This window comes from Amblyomma mixtum, chromosome 3 (genome assembly GCF_055824585.1).
Source record: "Amblyomma mixtum isolate Tamu chromosome 3, ASM5582458v1, whole genome shotgun sequence".
Classification (NCBI taxonomy): domain Eukaryota; kingdom Metazoa; phylum Arthropoda; class Arachnida; order Ixodida; family Ixodidae; genus Amblyomma; species Amblyomma mixtum.
In genome coordinates, this window is record NC_143014.1 from 428956720 (window position 1) to 428978988 (window position 22269).

Consider the following 22269-nt stretch of genomic DNA (forward strand, 5'->3'; position numbering starts at 1 on the left):
GATGGTGGTTCGAATCCCGTCGTGCACGAAGATATTTTTTTTCTGGTCTGACTAGAAAAAGCGTGACACCTCTGCTGGCAAGCTTCTGCTGACAACCTTCTGTCGACAACGATGAGGCATTAAAGGCTTTCGCCTTAAAATCTCATTATTAGCACGTTTACTAGGGCAACACGCCTCAGCATCTGAACGCGCTGGATGCTCCACTGATGCGACAAAATGACTTACTCTGTATTTGAGATAAAGGCTGTATTGCATCCGCTCTGTTAGGCAAATAACTGTTGTTACGAACTTCGGGAGATGTGTCGGCTCCGGGAAAGAGGTGGGAGGGAACCAGAGAAGGCAGAGCGCAGCGGTGGAGAGACGCACTTGAACGTTCCTCTCCGGATGCGGGACTGACTTGACAGCGCGCGCGCACACCACTGCTCGTGTAAACATTGCACGTGAGAAGCGCTGGTGCCGGCTACGGTAAGGGCGTGGGAATATAAACGCCTGCATGCGTGAGTACACGGCAGATTTAGGAATTTGCGCCGCGGCGCCGCCGTGTTGTGCAGTGAAGTGGCAGTGAGGGGCAAAAAATCAACCGCGGTGTGGCGTTCGACTTCATTTTTTTTTTTCCTCGCCTCAAGCAAAATACGCTGCGATAAAGATCGCTGCGCGAAGTTACAGTCATATTATAGTTGTGTAATGGACCACATTTGGTGTCTTTACTTGGATCACCTCAGTAAGAAATTCGATGCTGAATACACGGGAGGTCGCACTTGTTTTTAAGAATTGCAAGCTGGGCTAATTGGTTGGTTGACATGCTTGAGTGGTTAACTGCGTAAAAACACAAGGACGAAGAAAGACTAGACACAAGGAGCACTCGTCGTGTCTCGTATTCCTTCATCATTGTGTTTTTCTCACTGGCAACCCTCCAAGTTTGTTTGGACTCTGGAATTTTTTTTTTTTTTCTGAAGTTTAGTTTTCTATTCGGGTTCACACATATTTGCAAAATACCGCCTTTGCCAAAAGTAATGGATCGACAAGTTTTGATCCTTAGCCGTGTAGCAGGCCACTTATAGCAGCCCTTAAGCTCTAAATCCGCTTAAGATTAGGGAGAACCCCTGTCCTCACCTTTCGGGGCCTTTTGGTCCGCAGGAGTACCCTAAGTGCTCCACAGTACGGCTGAGAAGGAAACTCCGTTGCTCGGTTACTTTTTGCAAAGGGGCTGCATGTTCCACACAGTTTTACATTGTTCGCATATGTCGCGTACGTTACTTAAGAAAGTTGAAAAAAAAATGGCATTTTTTAGGTAAAAATAACACGCTAAAACTAGGTAAACAATTTCTTGGTCGCACTTTTTCGAAGTTCATACATGAGCACTGTTGTATATGTAGTTCACGAAAAAAGGCAAGCGCAAAAGAAAAAAAACTCAGTTTTTGTAAAATTTTTAATGAGGCTCAGTTTTGCCCTCTCCGGAAAAATTCGAAGCGCTGTGTAATGAGTGCAAAATTTTCTCAATAACTTTTGTGGGAAATTACTCCAGACACTGTGACGAAGAGCCATAAATTTTGTGGAAAAACTCGTGGAGTGTCGAGCGCAAACCGTGGTGCGTCTGACGTGGAATGGTCATCAGCGTAGGACGAGCTACTCAGGTTTACGGCAGACTCGGTGCGTGCGATGCAGTTTCTCTCTAAAAGAAAACCAAACGAACACGCGGTCATGTTTGCGCTAACACCCGACGTAAACTGCTGCATAAAACATTTTATGCTCTGAGATTATGACTTTGTCGGCAATGTCTCCATCTTCCAGCTGGAGTTCCCACCGGAGTCCATGTATATTATCGAGCCTATCTCATGTACTACTACTCCCTTTTTTTTTCCCACCTCACGTGGACAACAGGGATAATCCATTATTCCACCTGTGCGGCCGGGTATGAAGTTGAGCGATGTACGCACTTGTGCACGCATTGTAAACTTATATGAAGGCAAAATTACTTTTATTTTACTTGTTAGCAGTAGTACCTTTTGGTATGCAGGACATTTTTACCCTTGTCCAGGTGAGGTGCCCGTCTCAGGACAGACGGACAGAAATGTGCTGGCACCGAAAAATTAAAATGTAGCTAAAATACATTCCCGAATTGAAGTGTATCGGGGTCGCAAGTCTTTCCGCCGCAACGAATTTTATTTATTTATTTATTTATTTATTTATTTATTTGTGACGATTTTATGCGCATACTACTCACATTCATTCGGGAATGAACAAAAAATGCGTCACTATTTAACTGTATTAGTAGTGAGCAACTTCGTTTCGGACACAAACTAAGCGTCCACTAGGTCGGTAGCCTGTCGTATCAGGGCTAGTTGTTCCTCCGGGGAAGAAGACTCCATCCGGGCACACTAGGAGAGGGGTGGGGGATGAGGATGGTGTCGGAATTGTACGGCTGCGGGACAGCGAAAAAGTGTTCAAGACTCGCGTAGAGGTAGGTGCAGTTAGGGCATTGCGGGTCAGCTCGGAGGTTGTAAAGGAAAAGACGCGGCTGGGTAATGAGGGCATTGGTCTGAATTTTGTGAAGGACCCGGCATTTAGGGATAGCGAGGGCGGGGTGAGGCCTGTTTTACTAAACTGAAGAGTTCCTGTTATGACCAATTCCTTTGAAAGGTGCATTTTATTATTTTTTTTTTCACTCTCGCGAACACGGCGAGAACGCTTGTGCTTCTACTTGCTCGTCGGCATGCGCGCAGCCGTGTTGACCGTTCACGACGGAAACGCGTGGCCGAACCAGGGCCGCCGCATCAGGGTGCGCTCACCGACCTTGCACTTGCGGGGTGACCCTCCTGCAAGTGGCCGTCCCGACACAATACAGTTCTTCTCGCCCAGCTGTGTCGGAAGTAAACTGATCCCTTCCCTTTTTGCTCCTCGCGGAAGAGTAGTTCTCTCCATACCACGGCGTCACATGACGGCGTATTGAGAGGCACGTGCATTGAAAGTGGAGTCCAACGCTGATATATTAAAAAAAAAAAAGTAATACTAGTTGCCTTTGGTTGCCAAAGCGCTAACATTGGGCAATTAATTTGACCCCTTTGGAAACAAACCTGTGGGAGACTGTTCCGTTCTTCGATCTAACTCAGCACGCTTGAAACCACTAGACGGCTATTTGTACCGCCGTAGTGTAGAAAGAGGTAGTACCGCCCACAAACTTGCTTCGTCACATCCGGTTCCGCTCCTGCAGCCAATAGGAACTCGCGTCGATCGTTATGTCTCGGGAGACCCTGGTTCGAAGAACGCGGAGGCACCAACCACTGCTGCCCCTCGTTCAGTGCGGCTTCTATATTTCGAACACCAGAGCTGACATTTGCCCGCTGTGCGCGCCGAGTGGATTCTTCGCTGCTCCGCGCTGCTGTCACGGGCTCCGGTGTCTCCGCGGATGACACGAAACACGCGCGCGCGTGGCTATGCTGCCCTCTCCCCCACTCCGCGTACGCGGCTATGGAACGCTAGTGGCGACCCTGCTGTTATTGCCTGGAAGTGCAGTGTGGGGCGCTGCGATCCGCACGCCACTCACTGGGCCTAATTCTAACAGGCAGTACAACCATCAGCCTCCGCCAGGAGGGTAATTAATGGCCATGTTTTGCGGAAGACTGCACGTAGATCAAACACAGCGCAAGCAAGGAGATTAATAAAAATGCTGCTCACAGCAGTTTATCCTCCACTCCGAAGAGCTGGAATAAAAAGGGGTAAAAAATGAACTAGTATATTTCAAAATGGACCTAGATTACATTCATCTTGTTTTTTTTTTTGTTTTTTTGTGGCCGTTCACGCACGCGCAGACGCATGTCGCAAACTGCATAATGAAGCTTTTCTGGGGTAATTCCCTCATCCCCTTCCTCAAAACCTTTACCGTCTCCTGGCGGGCAAATTAAGCATGGCACTAAGTATTTGAAACTGAGATTCCCCACGTTTTCAAGCGTACAAGGCATCTGAACTTTCACTGATTTCTTACGAGGTTCATCTGTGCCCGGCCGTGGTGGATGTCGGCCGCGGAAGCGTCTTGTCCACAACAGCTGCACGGCGTTACGCTGCGACGACACAACACAGTCTCGCTGTCATCCCGCCGGCGAGCATTTCCCTCCCTGGTGTTTGGTTGCCGCACTGAGCGTTTGGCAACTATCGCGGCCTCTCCTCCGCGGCTCGCGCTCGCGTAGAGGCCCACCGACCGGCGGTCGTCCGAATCCAGGGGTTTTCGGGGGAAAGCGGCAGCTCTTGTCTCGGTGATCGAAGTCGCCACGGGCTCGTTTTGTTGTCGGCGCGATGAAGTCCTTCTGTTGGAAGCCGCAGTTTGCCCGAAAAAAGGTCGGTATCGTTGATTACTTACCGCGCCCGGCACCTGTGCTTTCTAGCAATCAAATTCGCAACGTTGAATGAGGTAAAAGAGTGCCTACCTTGCTTGATGAGTATGCTGCGTTTTGGATTCTGCTAGAGAGCGTGCGTGGTTGTTAACTATTCACAGTGTGCAAACGGCGGTTTCCTGCCTAGCAAGTAACATGCGCAGGTGTCTGACAAGAGGGGCCGATGGGGCTTTGTGTCTGTGGCTGGTTTTCATTTTCTTTTAGAGCTTTTCTGTGGTTGTCAGCGTAAACATCCTGCTACGTGCATTTTTAAGTCAACTTGTCACTGCTGTACCCTGCACTTCGCTCATTTGGAAACAGACTGTAGTGCAATATTCGTAATGAAGGTTTCGCATCCCCCAAGTTTTATTATTCTACCTCAGTTCCTTGAATATACTATCGGACCTCCTGGCTTGAATGTATAACATGATCCCTTCAGCGTGCTGATGCTGACGAGGGCTGTACCAAGGATGCGTTCATGATTGAGAACAATACGGATTATATAAGCGGCATAATCACTGACACTTCAGTCGGTCAAAAAGTCGTGTCTGACAACTTGAAACACTGCAAACAAACAAAAAAGAAACCCGTAAGCACGGCGTTGGTGTTGCTCGCTTACTTTACCTCTCCTGCGTTGTTTCAAGTTCAATATCTCAGATGCCAAACGAACTAGCCCGGCTTCTAACAATGAGTTTTGGATTTTCCACTCTCTTATCATACTTAACGTAATGGATTATTTGCCATGACATTTTCTCCTACCTCAACCTGCCTCCTTTTCTGTCGCATTGTATGCGGGGTGTAGAAAAATTCACTGCACGAATGAAACGCAAACACAATTGCAGGAGCAAGCAAGTCAGGACAGAGCTGCGTCCTGCTTGTTCCTGCTCTTGTGTCTGCTTTTTATTTGTGCTGTGAATTTTTCTACAAAATGAATGGAAACTAACTGGCCCAAACCACCGTGTCATTGTATGTCCTCACTGTAGTTTGAACCCACTTGCCTGGGGTGACCTTAAATGGAGCTTTTGCTTTAGTCTTCTTTCTGCTCACTGCTGCTAGACTCGTGAAGTTAGGATCAATGAACAGAACGCTCAGTCGTTATCATAGGCGGGGGAAAAGATTTTCAAGGCGTACGAGAGGAATATTTCGACATTGGGTGCGGCTGTGCTACGTGCGGCCACGTGACAGCGGCATCGAATGCGAATACCTTCTCTCCGTGCCCTTGAACCTGATCAGTGCATTGAGCAGCGACCACCATGTGAAGGTTACCTGGCGTGAAAATGACCGCTAGCCGTTCTTGTGGGTGCAGGACAGAGAGGCGGGTTGTGGGACGTAGGAGCAGCAGCTATATATGTATATATATATATATATATATATATATATATATATATATATATATATATATATATATATATATATATATATATTCTTTCGAGACAATTCTTTCAGGCAGCGGCGTGCCTGATGAAATCGTCCCTCCCTTACGTTCTTTGCCAGAAAGTGGGAATTAAACATCGAACTTTAATATCACGGCGGATATAACTTTCATTTGTAGCCATACGGCTGCAAAGTAAAGCTATGCAGCATTCACAGTAACTTCTTAGTTGAAGGAAAATTTTATACTGGTGCGGCGTTCGAACCCGGGACCAGCGCTTAACCGGAGCAGTCGCTCTACCAACTGAGCTAACCGGGACGGCTAGTATATGGCACGGCGAGAGTGAATTGATCAACAACTCGAAGAGCGAATGGGGCTCGTTCAGTGTTTGGGGGGGAATCCCCTAAGGTTGAGTATATTTTTAATGAGAGAGTAATTATTGCCATCCACCCAAGCTCAGCCATGCATCTACAAAGGTAAGCTGTACAGCTCTCACAGAAACTTCGTGATCGATTCGCTCTCTTCTATACATAGCCTAACTATCCCAGTTAGCTCAGCTGGTAGAGCGACTGCTCCGATGAAGATGGGGTCCCGGGTTCGAACCCCGGACCGGGACAATTTTTTCTTCAAGTGCGAAGTTTCTGTATAACTTTCCTCTTTAGCTGTTTGGCTCCGCTTAGGTGGATGCTAATGAGTAATTAGTCCCTTATTACAAATCTTCTCCACTTTGAATTCATGCAAACACTGAACCAAACTTCACATTGAAACACCAGGATTTGTAAAATAAGCACGCAGGTGATCGTGGCATCGCATATTTTTTTTTTCGAAAGATGTACATGTCGCTTGAAATTCAAGATAAAATGATACCATTACAAGTGGCAAAAACTCGTCTGCACATTACTATGTGAAAACACGGGCTCTCAAGCATGATTTTAAACATGTTATTTACTGTACTCGCTAGGTAACGCAAAAAATCAGCCCATATGCAACACGATGGGTGACGAAGTCTCAAAGAAAGAAATTAGTGCCAGCTGTCCCACACTGTCTGAAAAGGCTGCAGTGTCGCTGGGTACACAGTTTTGCACATTGCCTCTGAAAGGGTCAGTGGCAAGAGCTGCTTCATGGCTGGTCTCCACGAGGACAGCGACGTCCGGTGGCGCTCATCTCAACAACCACTGAAGCACGGACACGTACGGACACTGATGGTTGTGGCAGTTGCCCGGCAGTTGCTAAACTATGGGCTGCAGTACTCCCAATGTCTGTGCCGCAAATGTCCGATAAACTGACTTAATGATTTTTATTAGTCGCACTAACACGAAGTGGCTATTCAACAGTTGACGATTTCTATGGGGGGTAGCTTTCGGTTTAAACTAGGGGTGTGCGAATATCAAATTTTTCGAATACGAATCGAATACGAATACTTGATTCCGAATATCGAATCGAATATCGATTAATCAAGGACAGACGCATTTAACCACTACAAAACATTTACTTGAGCACCCAAGAACATCACAGTTCAACTATCGATGATTAACACAAAAGGTGTGTGTGGCTGCACAAAAAGTATCAAAGTCTCAAACATTATTCTTAGAAGAATGGAAATATCAGAGAGGATGGCTAGTGCACAGCATTGATTAAAGCTAGCTTGCCATCAGCACAAAAGCGCGTTGCTGGGATGAACATAAAAGGTTGTCGTAAAGGAAAACAACCTGCTCCACGCGGTCAGACAGAAGTAGTTTCCTTCTAGCTGAAACGACTCCTCCAGCCACAGAAAATTCTCTCTCACTTGGCACTGACCTGGCACGTATTGTGAGGTACTTCGTGCACAGCTCAGACTATACCAGCTTCGCAGGTACAGCCACAATGAAGCTCACCAGCGCAGTCAGCTACGGCATGGCCCTTGGAGGAAGGAAAAATTTTCTTTCCTCGAAGGAAAAATTCCAAGGCAAAATTTTCCTTCATCCATGAGCATTGCTCTGGGCGCCGCCATGCTGTTATGTCTCTGTCGATAGGGCTTGCGGACCGAAATGAACGCCGGTGCTCACAATGAATATTCGGCCGGATACGAATATTCGCGCCGGGTCGATTATTCGAAAGAACACGAATACTGGGATTTCGAATTGAATACGAATACCAAAATTACAATATTCGAAATATATTCGAAAATTACGAATATTCGCACACCCCTAGTTTAAACCGATAAAAACCGAAAAACGTTAGTATCCTTGAGATATATGCCCTAGCTTACTTGTTGTTAAATACGATTACAATGGGCAATACATAAGAATGAGCAATGTGCATAATCCAGGAGCCGAGTGAGACAAAGGACGGCGGCTGAGTTTCAGGGGAGGTGAGGCGAAAAAGCGCCCGTATGCTGTGCGTTGTCAGTGCACGGTAAAGAACTCCCACTGTTCAAAATTAATCAGGAGTCATCCACTTCCGGCGTCCCTCATAGCCCATGTGTCGTCTCTGCATGTTAAACTGTACCCACGCAGAGACACGCACGCACATGATCCACCCACACAGGCGCACCCACACAGGCGCGCACACACATGCAAGCACACACGCACGTACGTACACGCACAAACACACAACGGTGTACACTGTTTTGTCCAATTTAGCGAGACTGTTTCGCCGCATAGCAGAGTGTGATGAACTGCTTTGTACTTACAAAGGAAAGCCTTTTTTTGTTAATATATTGCTTGAAATAAGAACGCGATATGCTTTCTGACATTTTATTTCTGCAGGTATACCTGGCTTCAGACACTCATGCAGATAACGGGTTTTTTTTTTTTTTCGAGATTGGAAGCCTTAGTGCTAGCGCAGCAAAGATAAAAGCTGAAAAGTCCAACTCCTAACTATATCCTAGGTGCTATCTATAAGAGGAAATGGGCATGGGCAAGACATGTAATGCGGAGGACCAACAACCGATCGTCCCTTCTGGTAACCGTGTGCACGGATTCTGAGAGAAGGCAGGTGTAGCAGGGGGCGACAGAGAGTCAGTTGTCTGGGTGAGCATAAGGTACCACAGCTGGTTCAGGACAGGACTTTGGGGGGACGAGTGAGAGGCCTTTGTCCTGCAGTGGACCTAGTTGGCTCATGACGAGTGGATCACTGCGGAAGTCGTCTTACTTTCTTTTTATTCTTTCTTTTTGTGTGTGTGCCGTATTATGCACTTTTAGAGCAACGGCGCTTTGTTGAAGCGTGCGAAACTGCAGCATAGCGTATTTCTGCAAGTTTCCCCGCCACACTCGTCACGATTTCGATCGAAATGGTCAGGGTGACGGCGGTTTCTGCGGCGTGCGCTCCTGCCGGCGGCTGGGCGAGAGCGGAGGCGTCGGCAAGGCGGAGCCGCCGTTTATTCTCGTCACCCCTGCTCCGTGACGACCGAGGCACCCTTTTCTGCCGGCTAAAGCCGCCCCCACGCGGCTGCCGCCGAGATGCCCGTGCTATTCAACGCAGCGAACTGTTTGGAAAATCGCTGGAGAACTGTCGGCAGGACCAAGGAGTCAGTTCTAATAGACAGGAAGTCCGAATAAAGCGAGTTCGAATTAACGAGCGCCCACCGTATAAGCGGTTGAATATTGAAAGTGTTTCGTTCCGTGCGTATCGAAAATAAAGCAAATACGAGCTCATCCATTCAGAGAGATGTCATGCAACGCTAAGTTTTCACTTGATCTCCTGAAGACCTCTTATCTGCTGGGCGGCGGTCAGCTAACTAGTCAAGTCAGCGTAACTGGTCTAACGCATCACAACTATCTGTAGCAGCATGCTAGGCGCATAACCAGGCAGACCTCTCCTTTATTCATTAAAGTTTCTCTCTCTCTCTCTCTCATACACACACACATCTACTGTATCATACCGTTGGCTGCGTTGGCAGTGGCATTGCCTTAGCTGCTTATGTGCCATAAAACCCAAAGCAACGCAATAAGCGTTGACGCATTCTTACTTGAGTGTGCCTCACAACCGAGGTGTAGCTTTGGCAGAGAAAAATTTAGCAATTTCGCACGAGAGCGTGCCACCGAGTCGGCGTTGAAATTGAGCTCTCCCAGGTATGTAGCTCCCGTGGGAAAACCAGTACGAACATGCGTGTACGCAGCCCACGTTGCGTAAATTGAGCCAGAAAGAAAAAGAAAATGGAATTGATTAGTATCTCCTCATAGAGTTTAATCACAGATCGAACCCACTTTTCACTGTGGCGAAGCAACACTTGTGCCATGTCTTCCAGAAGACGCTATACATTGATATGTGTGAAGCACGCGAAGGATACTTCCCTTTTGTTAGAAGCGTCGCGTAGGGGTGCATAAAGGGTTCCGGCAAACATGTCCCCGTAAGAAATGTCTGCGAGAAATGGTGGTGTTTGCAAACTAGGAAAAAATGGTCCCAACGTTTCCAAGGCATCACAACCCATTATTTTTCTGGAACCATGGGTTCTGATGGTTACCCCATGATTCCTGATTCCGATGGCTGGAGCTGCCATGGTAACTGTGGTCTCCAAAGAAGAAAAAGAGGTAGAGTTAAAAATCCGATCGCAGACAAAAGAAGAAGAAGAAGAGTTTGGGCCTAGCAAGGCACCACTATCCATTTCCCTGGGGCACAAACAAACCAGTGAAAGAGGAGCTGAATTAAAGAAAAACATCGACTTGCAGCATCCGACCGCCGCCGGTACGCAGCGAACAGGACGATGCACCTTCGGCAGATACATGAGGTCGCCCGACAGCGGTGCCCCCGCGAAACAGCCCAGGAACACGAGCTGAGGCCCGAAGACATGCGTGTAGGTAGGTGAAGTCGTGCGCAAGAACAATCGTCTATTACAGGGGTCGATGCCTACTGTGCGAAGCACTTCATGCAAGACGGGTTCGGAGGAGAATGCAGATGTTAGGGATCCACTGCAGGAGAATCGCTACCTCACCGTGCGTCATGTTACTGTGATTTGGGACGGGAACAAGTATCTCGAAATGCGCCCCGGTGAAAACAAGAGGCCGCTGAGTGTTCTTCTAGACGAGGACGAGTACGCCGAGGAGCTTACGTACCCTTCAACGAATGGTTTCGAATGTGCCACCTGTAGGAAGAGGCAGGTCATCGGGGGGCCGGAGTTGCAACTTACAAAAACAGGGACATCGTCCATTACACAGCGAGAGAAACCACAGTTCCCATTGAAATCAAAAAGGAAAGGGCATCATCCATAAAGGGAGTAGGTCATGTGGGCTTCGCGCAGATCAAGTGTAGTGGCATTGATGTGGTTCCCGTGTCAGTGCACGTAAGTACCGGCGCAACAAAGAATAAAGGGGTTCCTTTCCATCAAACTCGGAACGTGCAGTGTTGGGGCTTAAACACCCTTCAACAAAAGCTCATTGGAGTGAGCGGAACCAGCGATCATAATAGGGGATTTCAACGCGAACATTCCAAAGTAGAAAAACCAATGGCTTCTCGAATACATAAAGAAGGCGTATAAAGCCCCATGGTTGTGTCATCGACCACGCCTTCACCAGGGGAGTCGACTTAAGGACTACCAAATACTTCTACTTCAGCATACACTGGCCGTTATTCTCAACCCTAAAAACCGACAAAACGACAGCAACAACAACATCGAGAGTATGGATGAATAAAGAAAACTCAAACTCAGACTGACAGACGCCGTGGGTATCAAGAGGCAACCAGCATAGCGGTTTCTTCAACATTTTTTTCACCTACACCCGTTATAAAGGCTCGGTAAGGTGCGTGACGAGTAGCGCATGCTGTACACTATAGCAGCGAACGCTGTTGTATTAAACGCAACAGTGCTGCGCGGTGGAGGGGCACAGACGAACGCGGGTGCATCGCCACAGTTATCAACCAGCTGGGCGACGAATCGGCCGTTCTTCGACGTTCATGTGCGTGACAGATGCATCGCTGCGGGTCTGTCGCGATCCCGCAGGCTGACGGCCTTGCAGAGCGACGTTAAACGATAAATGGAATGGAAAAGTGCGTTCTAGGACGACGAGAATTTGCGCAGGCAAAAGAGCAGCATGCTGTTGTGTTTGGGATGCCCCCCCTCCTGCCTCGGTGGATTAAGGCAGCGGACTCTGACCGGCGAAGGCCGAAGATGCGGCGGGGGTTGGCAAATACGGCAGCAGCGGTAGAAACCGCGGCGACGTGGTGGCGACGTGGCGGCGTCAGGTGGCCGAGTCGACCCTCGGGTCGACGGGTGTGCTAATTGAAAGACGGCTGTGTCCTCGACGTCTCGTGTTTTGGACATCGGGCAGGGAAGCGTCAAACATGTGCACGAGGAAGGTCGTTCATCTGCTCATAGACTGCTCTACCCTTTCCCATCGACGAAGCTGCGAGAGAGCGGGACAGCCAGCACCGCCCTTGCCGTGGGTGGTATCAACCGTGTACACGACTGTCCGTCTGATTGGACGTCATTCTTCGAACTATTTCCCCCAGACAGGGATCTGGGGAATCCGTGCGCTATTTAACGGGTGTTGTTTTGAGACTCCAGTGCACTCCTGTTGACTCCTGAAGAAGTTCCCTTTCACTGAGAGCCCCTCTCAGTTACCCTTTTTGTAAATAATGTAAATATTCCTGTATAAAGTTCTCTATTTCCCTTGTTTTCTTCGTAACCCCGTCTCCCGCCTTCCTCGTCCCTTCTCCGGCCCGACCACGCTACCGCGATCCTAAAAGTCAGGGGCACTTTGACTGTCTAAAGTGCGTAGAGGCGAAAGCGTTTTCCGCACCACTTTGGCTGCTTCTGTGGCACTGGTGGCGTCACATGTAATTGAGTACTGATTACTAAGTGATGACAAATCACTGATTAATGGTTAATTACTGATTAATGCCTGAATACTAATTAACTGCTAATTAATGACGCTTAAGCTTCGCCTTTAGGAGTGGAACGCGACAGCGTGTTGTAGCGCTGCCACGGAACGCCACCACCCGTTCGGCGCGATGCCGTTTGAACGCAACGCTTTTTGAGGAAAGGAAATGGCGCAGTAATTCTCTGTCATCTCGGTTGACACCTGAACCGCACCGTAGAGGAAGGGAGGAAGTGGGAGTGAAAGAAAGAAGAAAGACAAAGTAGACCCGTAATGAAGAAAATGAAAATTGTATTTGAGAAAAGGAAATTACGCAGTAACTCACATATCTCGGTGGACACCCGTAAAAATTCGGGGGGGGGGGGGGGGGGGGGGGGGGGCGGGGGGTGCACTTTTTTGACCTTAAGTGCGGTCACTGATGTGTGGTTAAGATGTTAAACTTCGCCTCTAAGAGTGGAACGCGACAGCGTCTTGCAACGCTGCCAGGGAGTCCACAGAACGCCATCGCCCATTCGGTTCTACGCCTCGCTCGTCGGTAAATTGGTTTTTGAGGAAAGCAAATCTATCTGTCTCTCACATCTCGGTGGACACCTAAACCTCGCCGGAAGGGAAGGGAGGAGGATGGCAGTGAGCGAAGACACCGTACTCACTAGACGCGCCTTTGTTCATCCCGAACCATCGAGCTGGCATGGCGGAGTGGATAGCATGCTCGTCTCGCGCTCCGAAGACCGGGGTTCGATTCCCGAGCTCGACCAATTTCCTATTCGGTTTTATTTATTTATGTGACCTGACAAGAAAAGTTAATTACTCTAATTGGTAATTAAGCAATTAACTAAGCTCAGTCCCACTTTCTTGGAGCATCACTATATGATCCCTTCAATTGGTTGCATGGTTACTAGCCAAAGTACAATTGTCTCCGTTTGAAAATGGCGCACTGTGACGTCACGACCGTTTCGACCAACTGAAAAGCGTGACATTTCTGTCGACAACTGCTGCTTACAACGACGAGACATTAAAGGCTTTCGCCTTAATAATGCTCACTTCCGGCGTCAAACAGCCTTCACAAACAGTGACGCCGGGGCCTCTAACTTCGTTTCCTTCCCCTTGATTTCCACGCTTGCCCCGGAGGAGGTGCCGAGATTCTTGTCAACAGCACCCTGGGTTGCCGTGTTTTTCTGTTTCGGGTTGTAGAAAACCCGAGCGCCAGCTCACGAATGCGTTCAATCCAAATGAAGACGTCAGTTTAGGCTGCTCTTCGCAACGAATTGTATGTTTCTCTTTTACCGCCTAAGGCTTCGTAAAGGAAGAACCCGGCTACGATAAGTGCAGTGGACAAAATACCGCAAAAGTCAGAGGTTGCCGCTTTTGGTCCCGTTCCAGTAGTGCGATCCAACTGAGCTGACGTTATGCTGTTGCAGATTCCGTACCCTGGCTGCTGACTTCACACAACCACCCCAGGGTTGTCGCTGTGGCGTCGTTTCCCGGTCGTCGCACAAATGTTCGCGGACCGACCGGCACCTGCTCTTGAGCATGCCCTTTCAAATTGTCAAGCCAGTTTCACCACATTACGGCCCGCCTTCCTAATGGCGGAAAGAACAATTTTCGAAGCTGAAAATACGCGTGCTGCTCGAGTTTTTGGTTTATTACTTTATTGTTTAGCACGTTTCCGTGTTTCTCGTGATGATATCCCTTGGACCCCTAAGTGCCCGGACGTGTAATCGGCAGTTCGTCCCTGTCTGGCTTATAGACAGCGGCGTTATCACTTATGCAAATGCGTTGTAGGGAAAACCGGCTTAACGATTAGGAAGGTCGTTCACTGAGACACTTCTGAGGTATTCTGCGCGGCATGAGCGGCACGCGGGCAAAATAACTAATTCTATGTGCTAGTTGTGAAATTCATTTGCATGCGCTTTCGCTGTAGCGACCAACTCTTTGTGGTTCCTAAAGTGCGTATTCAATGTAACTTGTTTTTATTAAGCCTTATTACAGCTGTCTTTTGAGAATGAGCAATTGAGTCAAACAGGTAACCTCGTTCAAGCTTATTTGTGAATGCTAATTAAATGAAACATGTAACATGTGGATCTTATGAAATTTCTGGTTGGCCGTTTCCAATTAACCTGTGTAGAGTAAAATGAAAGATTCCATGTAGTTTGTCTTTCGCGTAACTGGCTCCTCATTAGGCCACCCTGACGTTTATCCTACCGTCGTCGTTCGATCGCTTTCGCTCCCGGGATATGCGACGCTAGCGCTCGGGTTCCGTTAATGGCGAGGCCCCATTGTGGCCATTGATGCCACTGCAGACGCGCAAATATGTGGCGACAGTGCCACTAATAGCTCTAAGTGAGCTAGTGCGATCTAAGGGGAGAGCGGTATAGGCGTGACGGCGCATACCATGCTTTCTTTTTGCGGAAAATGCCGCCAACACCTGGCTTTCTACAAAAGCGCCGCGAGATGGCCGCTACCTCTAGGTGGCTCCATAAACCATGTCACCGTGCTCCATTGAAAGACTCTGGTTTAGCTTAAAGGGCAACTGTTTTAGAAATCGACGAGCTTAAAAGTGTCGAATGTGGGAACTTCCAGGTAAAGTATGCGAAGTACTTTTTTCGTAGCATTTGAAACGGCAGCGTAATCAAGAATTAAAATTGCGACGGCGTTCAAGCTTCTCCGTAGCGCACAACGCTTAAGGGCCGTTTCACATGCATGCGATTCTCGCCTGCGACGCTGCGAATTCTGTCGGTCTGCGACTGGAGAGGGCCGTCGGTCTAGCCGGAGACGGCCTGCGACCAAGTTCCGTCCGGTTGGAATCCAGTCGCAGCGTCGGTGTGTTCGCTCTGCGACTGACCAATGGGCAGCGCCGAGACGGCACGTGACGTGACGTCACGCGGGAGCAGCTGCCGCTGCCAAGACCGGTCTCCAGGCGCGCGAGGGAGAGCGCACGTGCGTCGAGGCCGCCCGCGGCAACAGCTCGCACGTGACGTGACGTCACGCGCCGTCTCGGCGTGGGGTCACGTGGGAGCTGTTCCCGCGGCATAAGCAAAACTGTTTATTCTAATCAAAACATACGAAATATTGCCTTGCGTCTAAAAACACGCTGGTCATAACATCGTCAAACACATTCCGTGCAGCGTTTCTGTCGCTTTTAATCGTGGGTTGCCTATGCGAACATCGAGCAACCTTGCGTGTCCCTCCGACCGAATTCGCTGGGTACGCGTTGCATGTGAAAGCACTGTGCGAAAATCGCACTGCGGCGTCACCGACTAGGCCGACTATTTTAGTTCTAGTCGCAGCATGTGAAACGGCCCTAACGGGGGACGCACGATGACGTCTTCTTTATAAAGTATCCGTACATTTCCAACGCATAAACGCCTACTTTGAAGGAAAAAAACCAACGCCACCGAAGGTAAAGCCCGCCGAACGTTGTTTGGCAACGTCCAACGGGGCACGGCAGGGCGTGGCTGACGGCAGCGGTAATTTGAAATCATACCTTCCGAGACGTCACACTAAACTTCCCCGCACTCCTCTGGTGCTATGAGGAGAAGCACAAAATTCAATCGTCGATTACGTCATTATTTGAAATGGTAGTGCAGATAAACTTGGCATGCTTTGCCTACAGCCTATATAGATTTGAGTATCGCGAAATTCTCAAAAAGTGGTGCAGTTGCCCTTTAAAGCTCTTTTTTTATCCAATCAGTTTGATTTGGGCCTACTTTGTCCGGTACTCAGTGGCACCACGATGCGTGATTCTGGCTCACGTAGTTGGACCAAACCCTTCATATTTTTTTTTTTTACCCCGTAGTCGAATCGCGGAGGCACTCAGGACGGGCAGAGAGCACATTGTGATCTGCTTGTGACAGTAGATCGCGAGTTCGGGCAGCATTCGCTATGCCTGTGGCGGAGTGCAGCTGAGTCCCAAATCGACACTCCTGCCGTAAAATACGTCTACACGAAATTGCGAATGCATGAGCTGGATCAACAGTAGACATTGTTCATATTTGGAAGAATGATGAAACGCTGCTTGCGCTATACTCTCGGCAATAAGATAGGCCACAATTTTTTCTTCTGCAGCGGCGCGTAGCCTGCTTCCGACGTTTGGAAAGCCTGTTCCCTCTTTCATTTTTCTTCGCTTCCTTCCTGCATTGTGGCATGCCTGATTCTCCTGTACAGCTGTGCCAACCGTGTCGCTTTCCTCCTCTCCGCAGGTTCTGTTCTCTGGCGAGGACCTGCAGTCGAACGCCGAGATGAGCAGCCAGGCCAAGATCCGCAGGAAGAAGCAGACGCTGGAGAAGATCAGCATGCCAAACTACAGCCAGAAGTATGCGCGCTCTCAGACTTATCCGCGGAAGAAAAAAATGATCTAGCTCGCTGTTAAGGCGCGGCAAATCTTGATTTGGAGAAATCACCGAAGCACGCATGCTAAGGGAAAACACAAACAGCACGCACCTGCGTAGTTAGCTCATTTGATCGGGTTACGAACCGAAGGTGATTGACTTGACCTGAGCGATTATCGTGTCACTGTCAGCTCAGTTGAAATAGCTTGAAATGGGAAAGAAGTATACTGTTCGTCGTTTTTGCACAGTAGGAAGTACTGCTGGTGCGAGTGCAGCGCTTGTGAAGATCTGAATACACACTTCGCGTGACTGGAAAGAACAAAAAAAAAAGTCAGACAGTCGGCGTATCTTTTCGCGTGAACGATGAGCGGGCGTACTCAAGCGTAAACGACAGGGGTTGCGTGAATCGCGGATGCAGGCTGCAAGAGCACCGCCACTGTGTTCGCTCTCGGCCGGTTGGAGGCAAACAAGTAAGGAGCCATAACGACGGCTCAAACGCCTCATAAGTACAACTATTTTCTTAAGACGTGAACTAATGCAGCAGTATAAGAAAACGATTAAAACAGAGGCAAACACAGGAAAGCACCAAAACATGCATAAACGACTAAATGACAATGGAAGCGTTAAACCTGAGTCTCATGTCAGCCTTGGTCAGCTGTGCATCGTTATGCGCTTTATTTCTCGCTGCAGCCCGGATGATAAAGCAAAGTGTAACGAGGGATTTTTAAGAAGGAATTAAAAAAGACGCTATCAAACTTAGGCGTATTAATCGTTGTCTAAGTCGAACCCATCACAGCGCGCAAGGACAAGCAGTAAAGCAGCGCTTATCGCCGCCGCTATCGTAGGGTTACTCGATTACTCTGACGGATAACTTGCGCTGCCATCGTTAATTTGACACGAACGTGCCGGGAAGTGTATTTGGCTTCGTATTTGGCTTGATTAGGGACTAGCCGAAAACGCGAATGAGTCTTTTTCTTCAAAGAAATCTTGAAAAAAGGGAATCGGCTAATTTCAAAGCACGCCTTACACCGAAGGTTTACTTGCATGAAATATGCTGTTAAATTAAAAAAAAAACGCGTCCTTTGACTTCCCCACAATTTAATTTCCGTACGCCGCGAGCAGATTAACCGTCCTTCCGTCAACTTCAGAGACTTTCACGAATATTTAAGAGGCTTCTTGCATAACTGTGGCAATGCCATTTTTGCACTTTAATCAATGCTGCTTGGGCATAGAAGAACATGAATCATGGTGCAGCCGAATCCACACTTCAGGTCAAGCACTATACAGCCAAGCCAAGTACGAGGTTCACATTTCCTTAAGGAAAATGCATGCAGCGCGAAAAACAGGGACAGCAGAGAAGACACAAACAACAGCGCCAGTTCTGTTATTTGTATCTTATCTGCTGTCCCTGCTTTTTGCGCTGTATATTACTTACCTTAAGATGAGCCACCGACTAGCCCATGCCAAAATTTTGATCGTTCACATTTCCCATTGTTACCGTGATGTCTGAAGTACTCTTCAATAAGCTGTCGTGGAAAGCGGCGCCCCTGTTCCCTCTAGGCATTTTTGAGAAACTTTGTATGCAGCTTTCCACAGCGCTTCTCTTAATTCGACAAACTGCCTACTCAACAAACATGTCGAGCTAGCACTACTTGCGCCATGTGATTCAGACAACGAGCATATACACGTGTACGCGACGCAACTACCGTAACAAACTACAGTTACCGCAATCCTACTGCTTCGGAGTACGAGTGACGTCATTCGATGCAAAAGTTACGATTATGCCGGTCGCAGTGTGCATTAAGCTTGAAAAAATATCGTATTTTGGTCTCTAAACTGCCATTACGTACAGAGACGAGCTGTTGCTGCTACTGGCTATACGCGGGAACTTGCGACGTTGATGTATGGCTGCTACCGGGAGCACAGAAAGAAAAGGTGGTCGATGTCATTTCTATTTCTCCAACCAGTGCGCACATATGGATTCATTGCTGTCGATGACGTGGCAATCCCTGGTTGCACTGAGACAGCTCGCAGCTACCCCCGGCACTCCTTCGCCCTGGACGAGGGCGAAATATCTGAGAGTTCTTGGCAACGTAAAAATATCTCGTGTTTTATCGGCTCGTCAAATGAGGGCTGCTTCCCTCTCCCTTTGAACATGAAAGCATCTTCTGCTACACAGCAGAAATCATCGAAGCAAAACATGAGTAATGGAGAATCACGAGCGACTGAAAATTAGAAGGGGAATGGACCAAGCAGAATGCTTAACCTGTTCGGGTCTCAACCTGTTCAGGTCTCAAGGTGTATATTATATGCCTCCTGGCGTTAGCCTGTGCGACAAATAACGAATTTTAAATTCCAGCCAACCCTCTCACTTTGGAGCAGAGTGTGTACGAACGCGTGCCACTGTTAAAAAACAATGGAGAGAAAGTGACTGGAAATGTATAAAATGAAAATATAATCACAATAACCACTTAAAAAAATGCACCGAATTTTCTTGGAATTTGGTTTGAGTCGCGTTTTCCACACTTATACCTTTTTCTTTACTTTGGACCCTTTCACTATATATGAAGCCTATGTTACTGCACATACGCTCACGCATGTTTCGCGTCCATGCAGGGACCCCAAGACCTTTCGCACGAGCATGCACATGGAAGTGGTCGAGGACAGCGAGGAAGGTGAGTGCATCACTCAAGAGGTCAACCATTTTGTTTCTTTAGATTCAGTGCCGCCATAAAATTAAGCACGAACCAACAAGAGACACTGCCAATGCGTGCGTTGCGAAATGGGTTTGCGCCACGCGAACGCGTATTCCGGCCTTCAAGCGTCGTTTGTGCTAGCCTTTACCTAACAATTACGTATCGTCAAGTAGGCTGGCTGCAAACTCTTTCGTGCTGGTTTTGCTTTCCTCTGTGAGTGACGGCCTATGTCGTGCCCAAAAGTGCCCGCAAACATGTGCGCCACATGTGTAACGCTGTTTTTTTTTTTTTTTGGAGGGGTGGGGGGGGGGGGGGGGGCAAGGTAGGGGAGGGGGAGTTGCTTTCGCGACTAGACTTTACTCTTCGCCCTTATCTTTGATGAGTGTTTTTGGGTGAAGTTAAACATGGACGGCTTGTTTACGCCTTGGTGAGAAATTTTTCCATTCATGATCTGCCCACGGATGCGCATTAGCAATAGTAAAGTACGGTTTTCTTTCCGGATTTAAATACATGCTTCGGTTTATCGAAAAATCAGTCAGTCGTAGTGTCTTAAAGGACGTACATATGGTTGTAATAGGTACAGAGCGTGAATTTTGGGCTTTGCAGTAAACAAGGTTACGCAGGCAATATTATAAGAAAGAAAAATCACAATATAACCGTCAGAACCAGCAGCGCATGTCGCATATTACGCATAAAAAGCAATATTTTGTAGCCACAGCAGTAACAAGAGCGAAATTGCCGTTGCCTTTCACTGCAAGAGTAACTGTAACGCATGTTGATAATAGCTTGCAGTGTCGCTCAAGAAAACGTCAACAAGCGAAACGTTCCATTGAGCGATTGTGCGCGAAACAAAAAATACGCGTTCAGAACTGTGCGTGTGCCCAGAACATAGAAGCAGGTTGTGTGCATGGCGGTCTCAGTATATGTGGGGGAAAATAATGCTTCTTTATACCTGCACGCAGTTCATTTCCATTTAAGTGCTGCGACAAGAATACAAAAAGAAAACTGGGCGTATGCTTTTCCGTCTCATCCAACTGCACCATTGCAGAGCTTGTCGTGTTGATTTCTATTATTATTTATACTGTTAGCCGTGGGGCCATTACAGTGGTGGGAACCAACACGAAAAGAGTAACATGATCACCTGCGGATATCATACAGAACGACCCAGTTTTTCAAAATCTAGAAAATTACATTGCATGCAACGTAATTCATTACACCACTGTTTACTTCAGGGATGCACTCTTATCGAATTGATCACTCGGAAACTGGAGTGTAGTTAAATCACACAAACTGCAGCATAGAGCATAACACGTGTGTGTTTACCGCGCAAGCGTGGAAACCTGTCTCGGCAACCGAATGGTATTTGTACATTGCGTTAACTTGAAGCATCCCTGAGCGTAAATTAAATAATTTGTGCTTACGTCACCTTCTCTTATTCTGTCACTGGGCCTGTAACCGGTAGACGCGCTTCTCCCCACGGTCCTAGCATGTTTTACGCAATGCCTTTCTTTCAGCTTTTTGTAAGAACTTGACAGATGCGGTATTTTGGTCGATAAGTGATACACGTGTCCCCTGCTGGGAGAAGGGACTGATACTGCCTTATAATAGGGGACACTGCGGAAACTTGAGACAGTTTGTTACTATTGCCAACAGGAGCTTCAAGTGGGGCTCGAAATGGACAGTACACTGCGTCGGCACGGTGCTACCGCAAAAGCTGCTCACTTCTCCCAGCGCGCCATAGGATGGGCACCTACAATTCCAATGGTTCCAAAAGAGGCTCTTACCTCTCTTTGGAGGGGCACTGAGGACAAATGGATGTCACCCTGTACCGATATATTTCCGTGTTGTAACGAGAAAGACACTACTCTCACTGAAAACTAAGCTTGTATAAGCTTCGTTTAAGCTAGAAAAGGGCAAACAAAATGAAGACAGGCGTCGCCACCATCGGCCGTTTCCTCCCGCAAAATCCGACACGCCGAGACGCTTTTCTTTTTGCACGGATGCCTGAGTCCAAGCTACGGTGCCATCCGCTTCTAGTCGCTGATCACGGAGTCCCTTTCGGCTCGGACGTCATGAGTTTCAGTCGAGTGACAGTGAAGAAACGTTCCATTTTTATATCCAATTGTCTCAACAAGAAATCCCTCTTTTGCTGCCGAACAAGTGTCAACATACCAAAGAAGAGTCACAGAATCCATTTCTAAGAGCGAAAATTGCATGGATATGTTCTCAGTGTCCCTTAAAGTTGGTAAAGGAGGTATGTCATCACCAGGTAAAGGGGTGCATCGCGACAATGGTTGCAGTGAACATCTTCTGTTTTCTTTAACTTCAGGCGTACAGATTCTTGAAAATTTACTAACAGAAGGTCTTCACAGCAGTTTGACAACTGATGTGCGTGGCATCGAAAGGGAAACGGGTGATCGCGAAGCGCTGAATGATCGTTATTTACATTCTCCCAGCGCCAACGGGCTAAATGCAGAATATGACTATCAGTATTTTAATACTGTTGCACCTAATATTGCTGTGGTGCAACCCTTTCTTTCTAACGTACACCAGCTATCATCTGACTGATTCGTCATCTTTAGATTACGAACTCTTTTGTAAACAAAAAACCGTGATGTTCGACAAGGACGTGAAAGCGGGTTTAGAAACAAGTTTTCGACTTCGGAACGTGATGGCACTTTCTCTGTTAGGAACGCGCAGTCCGCCTTTGAC

The 22269-nt window shown here is 47.9% G+C and overlaps 1 protein-coding gene across 9 annotated transcripts in view; it reads left to right on the top strand.

The window, feature by feature from the left end:
- The window catches only part of LOC149358053 (uncharacterized), a 284686-nt gene that overhangs the window by 78567 nt on the left and 183850 nt on the right, over window positions 1–22269 (top strand). For 4 of the 9 annotated variants that reach the window (XR_016291914.1, XM_089585029.1, XM_089585031.1 and 1 more), the window contains exons 1-3: window positions 4190–4332; window positions 16733–16845; window positions 19478–19536. Coding sequence is in view for 8 of the 9 variants with exons in the window: in XM_089585029.1 (XP_089441155.1) it covers window positions 4291–4332; window positions 16733–16845; window positions 19478–19536 (214 nt within the window). In the remaining variant the exon portion in view is untranslated. Of the gene's footprint in view, window positions 1–4189; window positions 4333–16732; window positions 16846–19477; window positions 19537–22269 lie in introns of those variants that run through there. The other 5 variants (XM_089585024.1, XM_089585025.1, XM_089585026.1 and 2 more) reach the window with 3 other exon arrangements.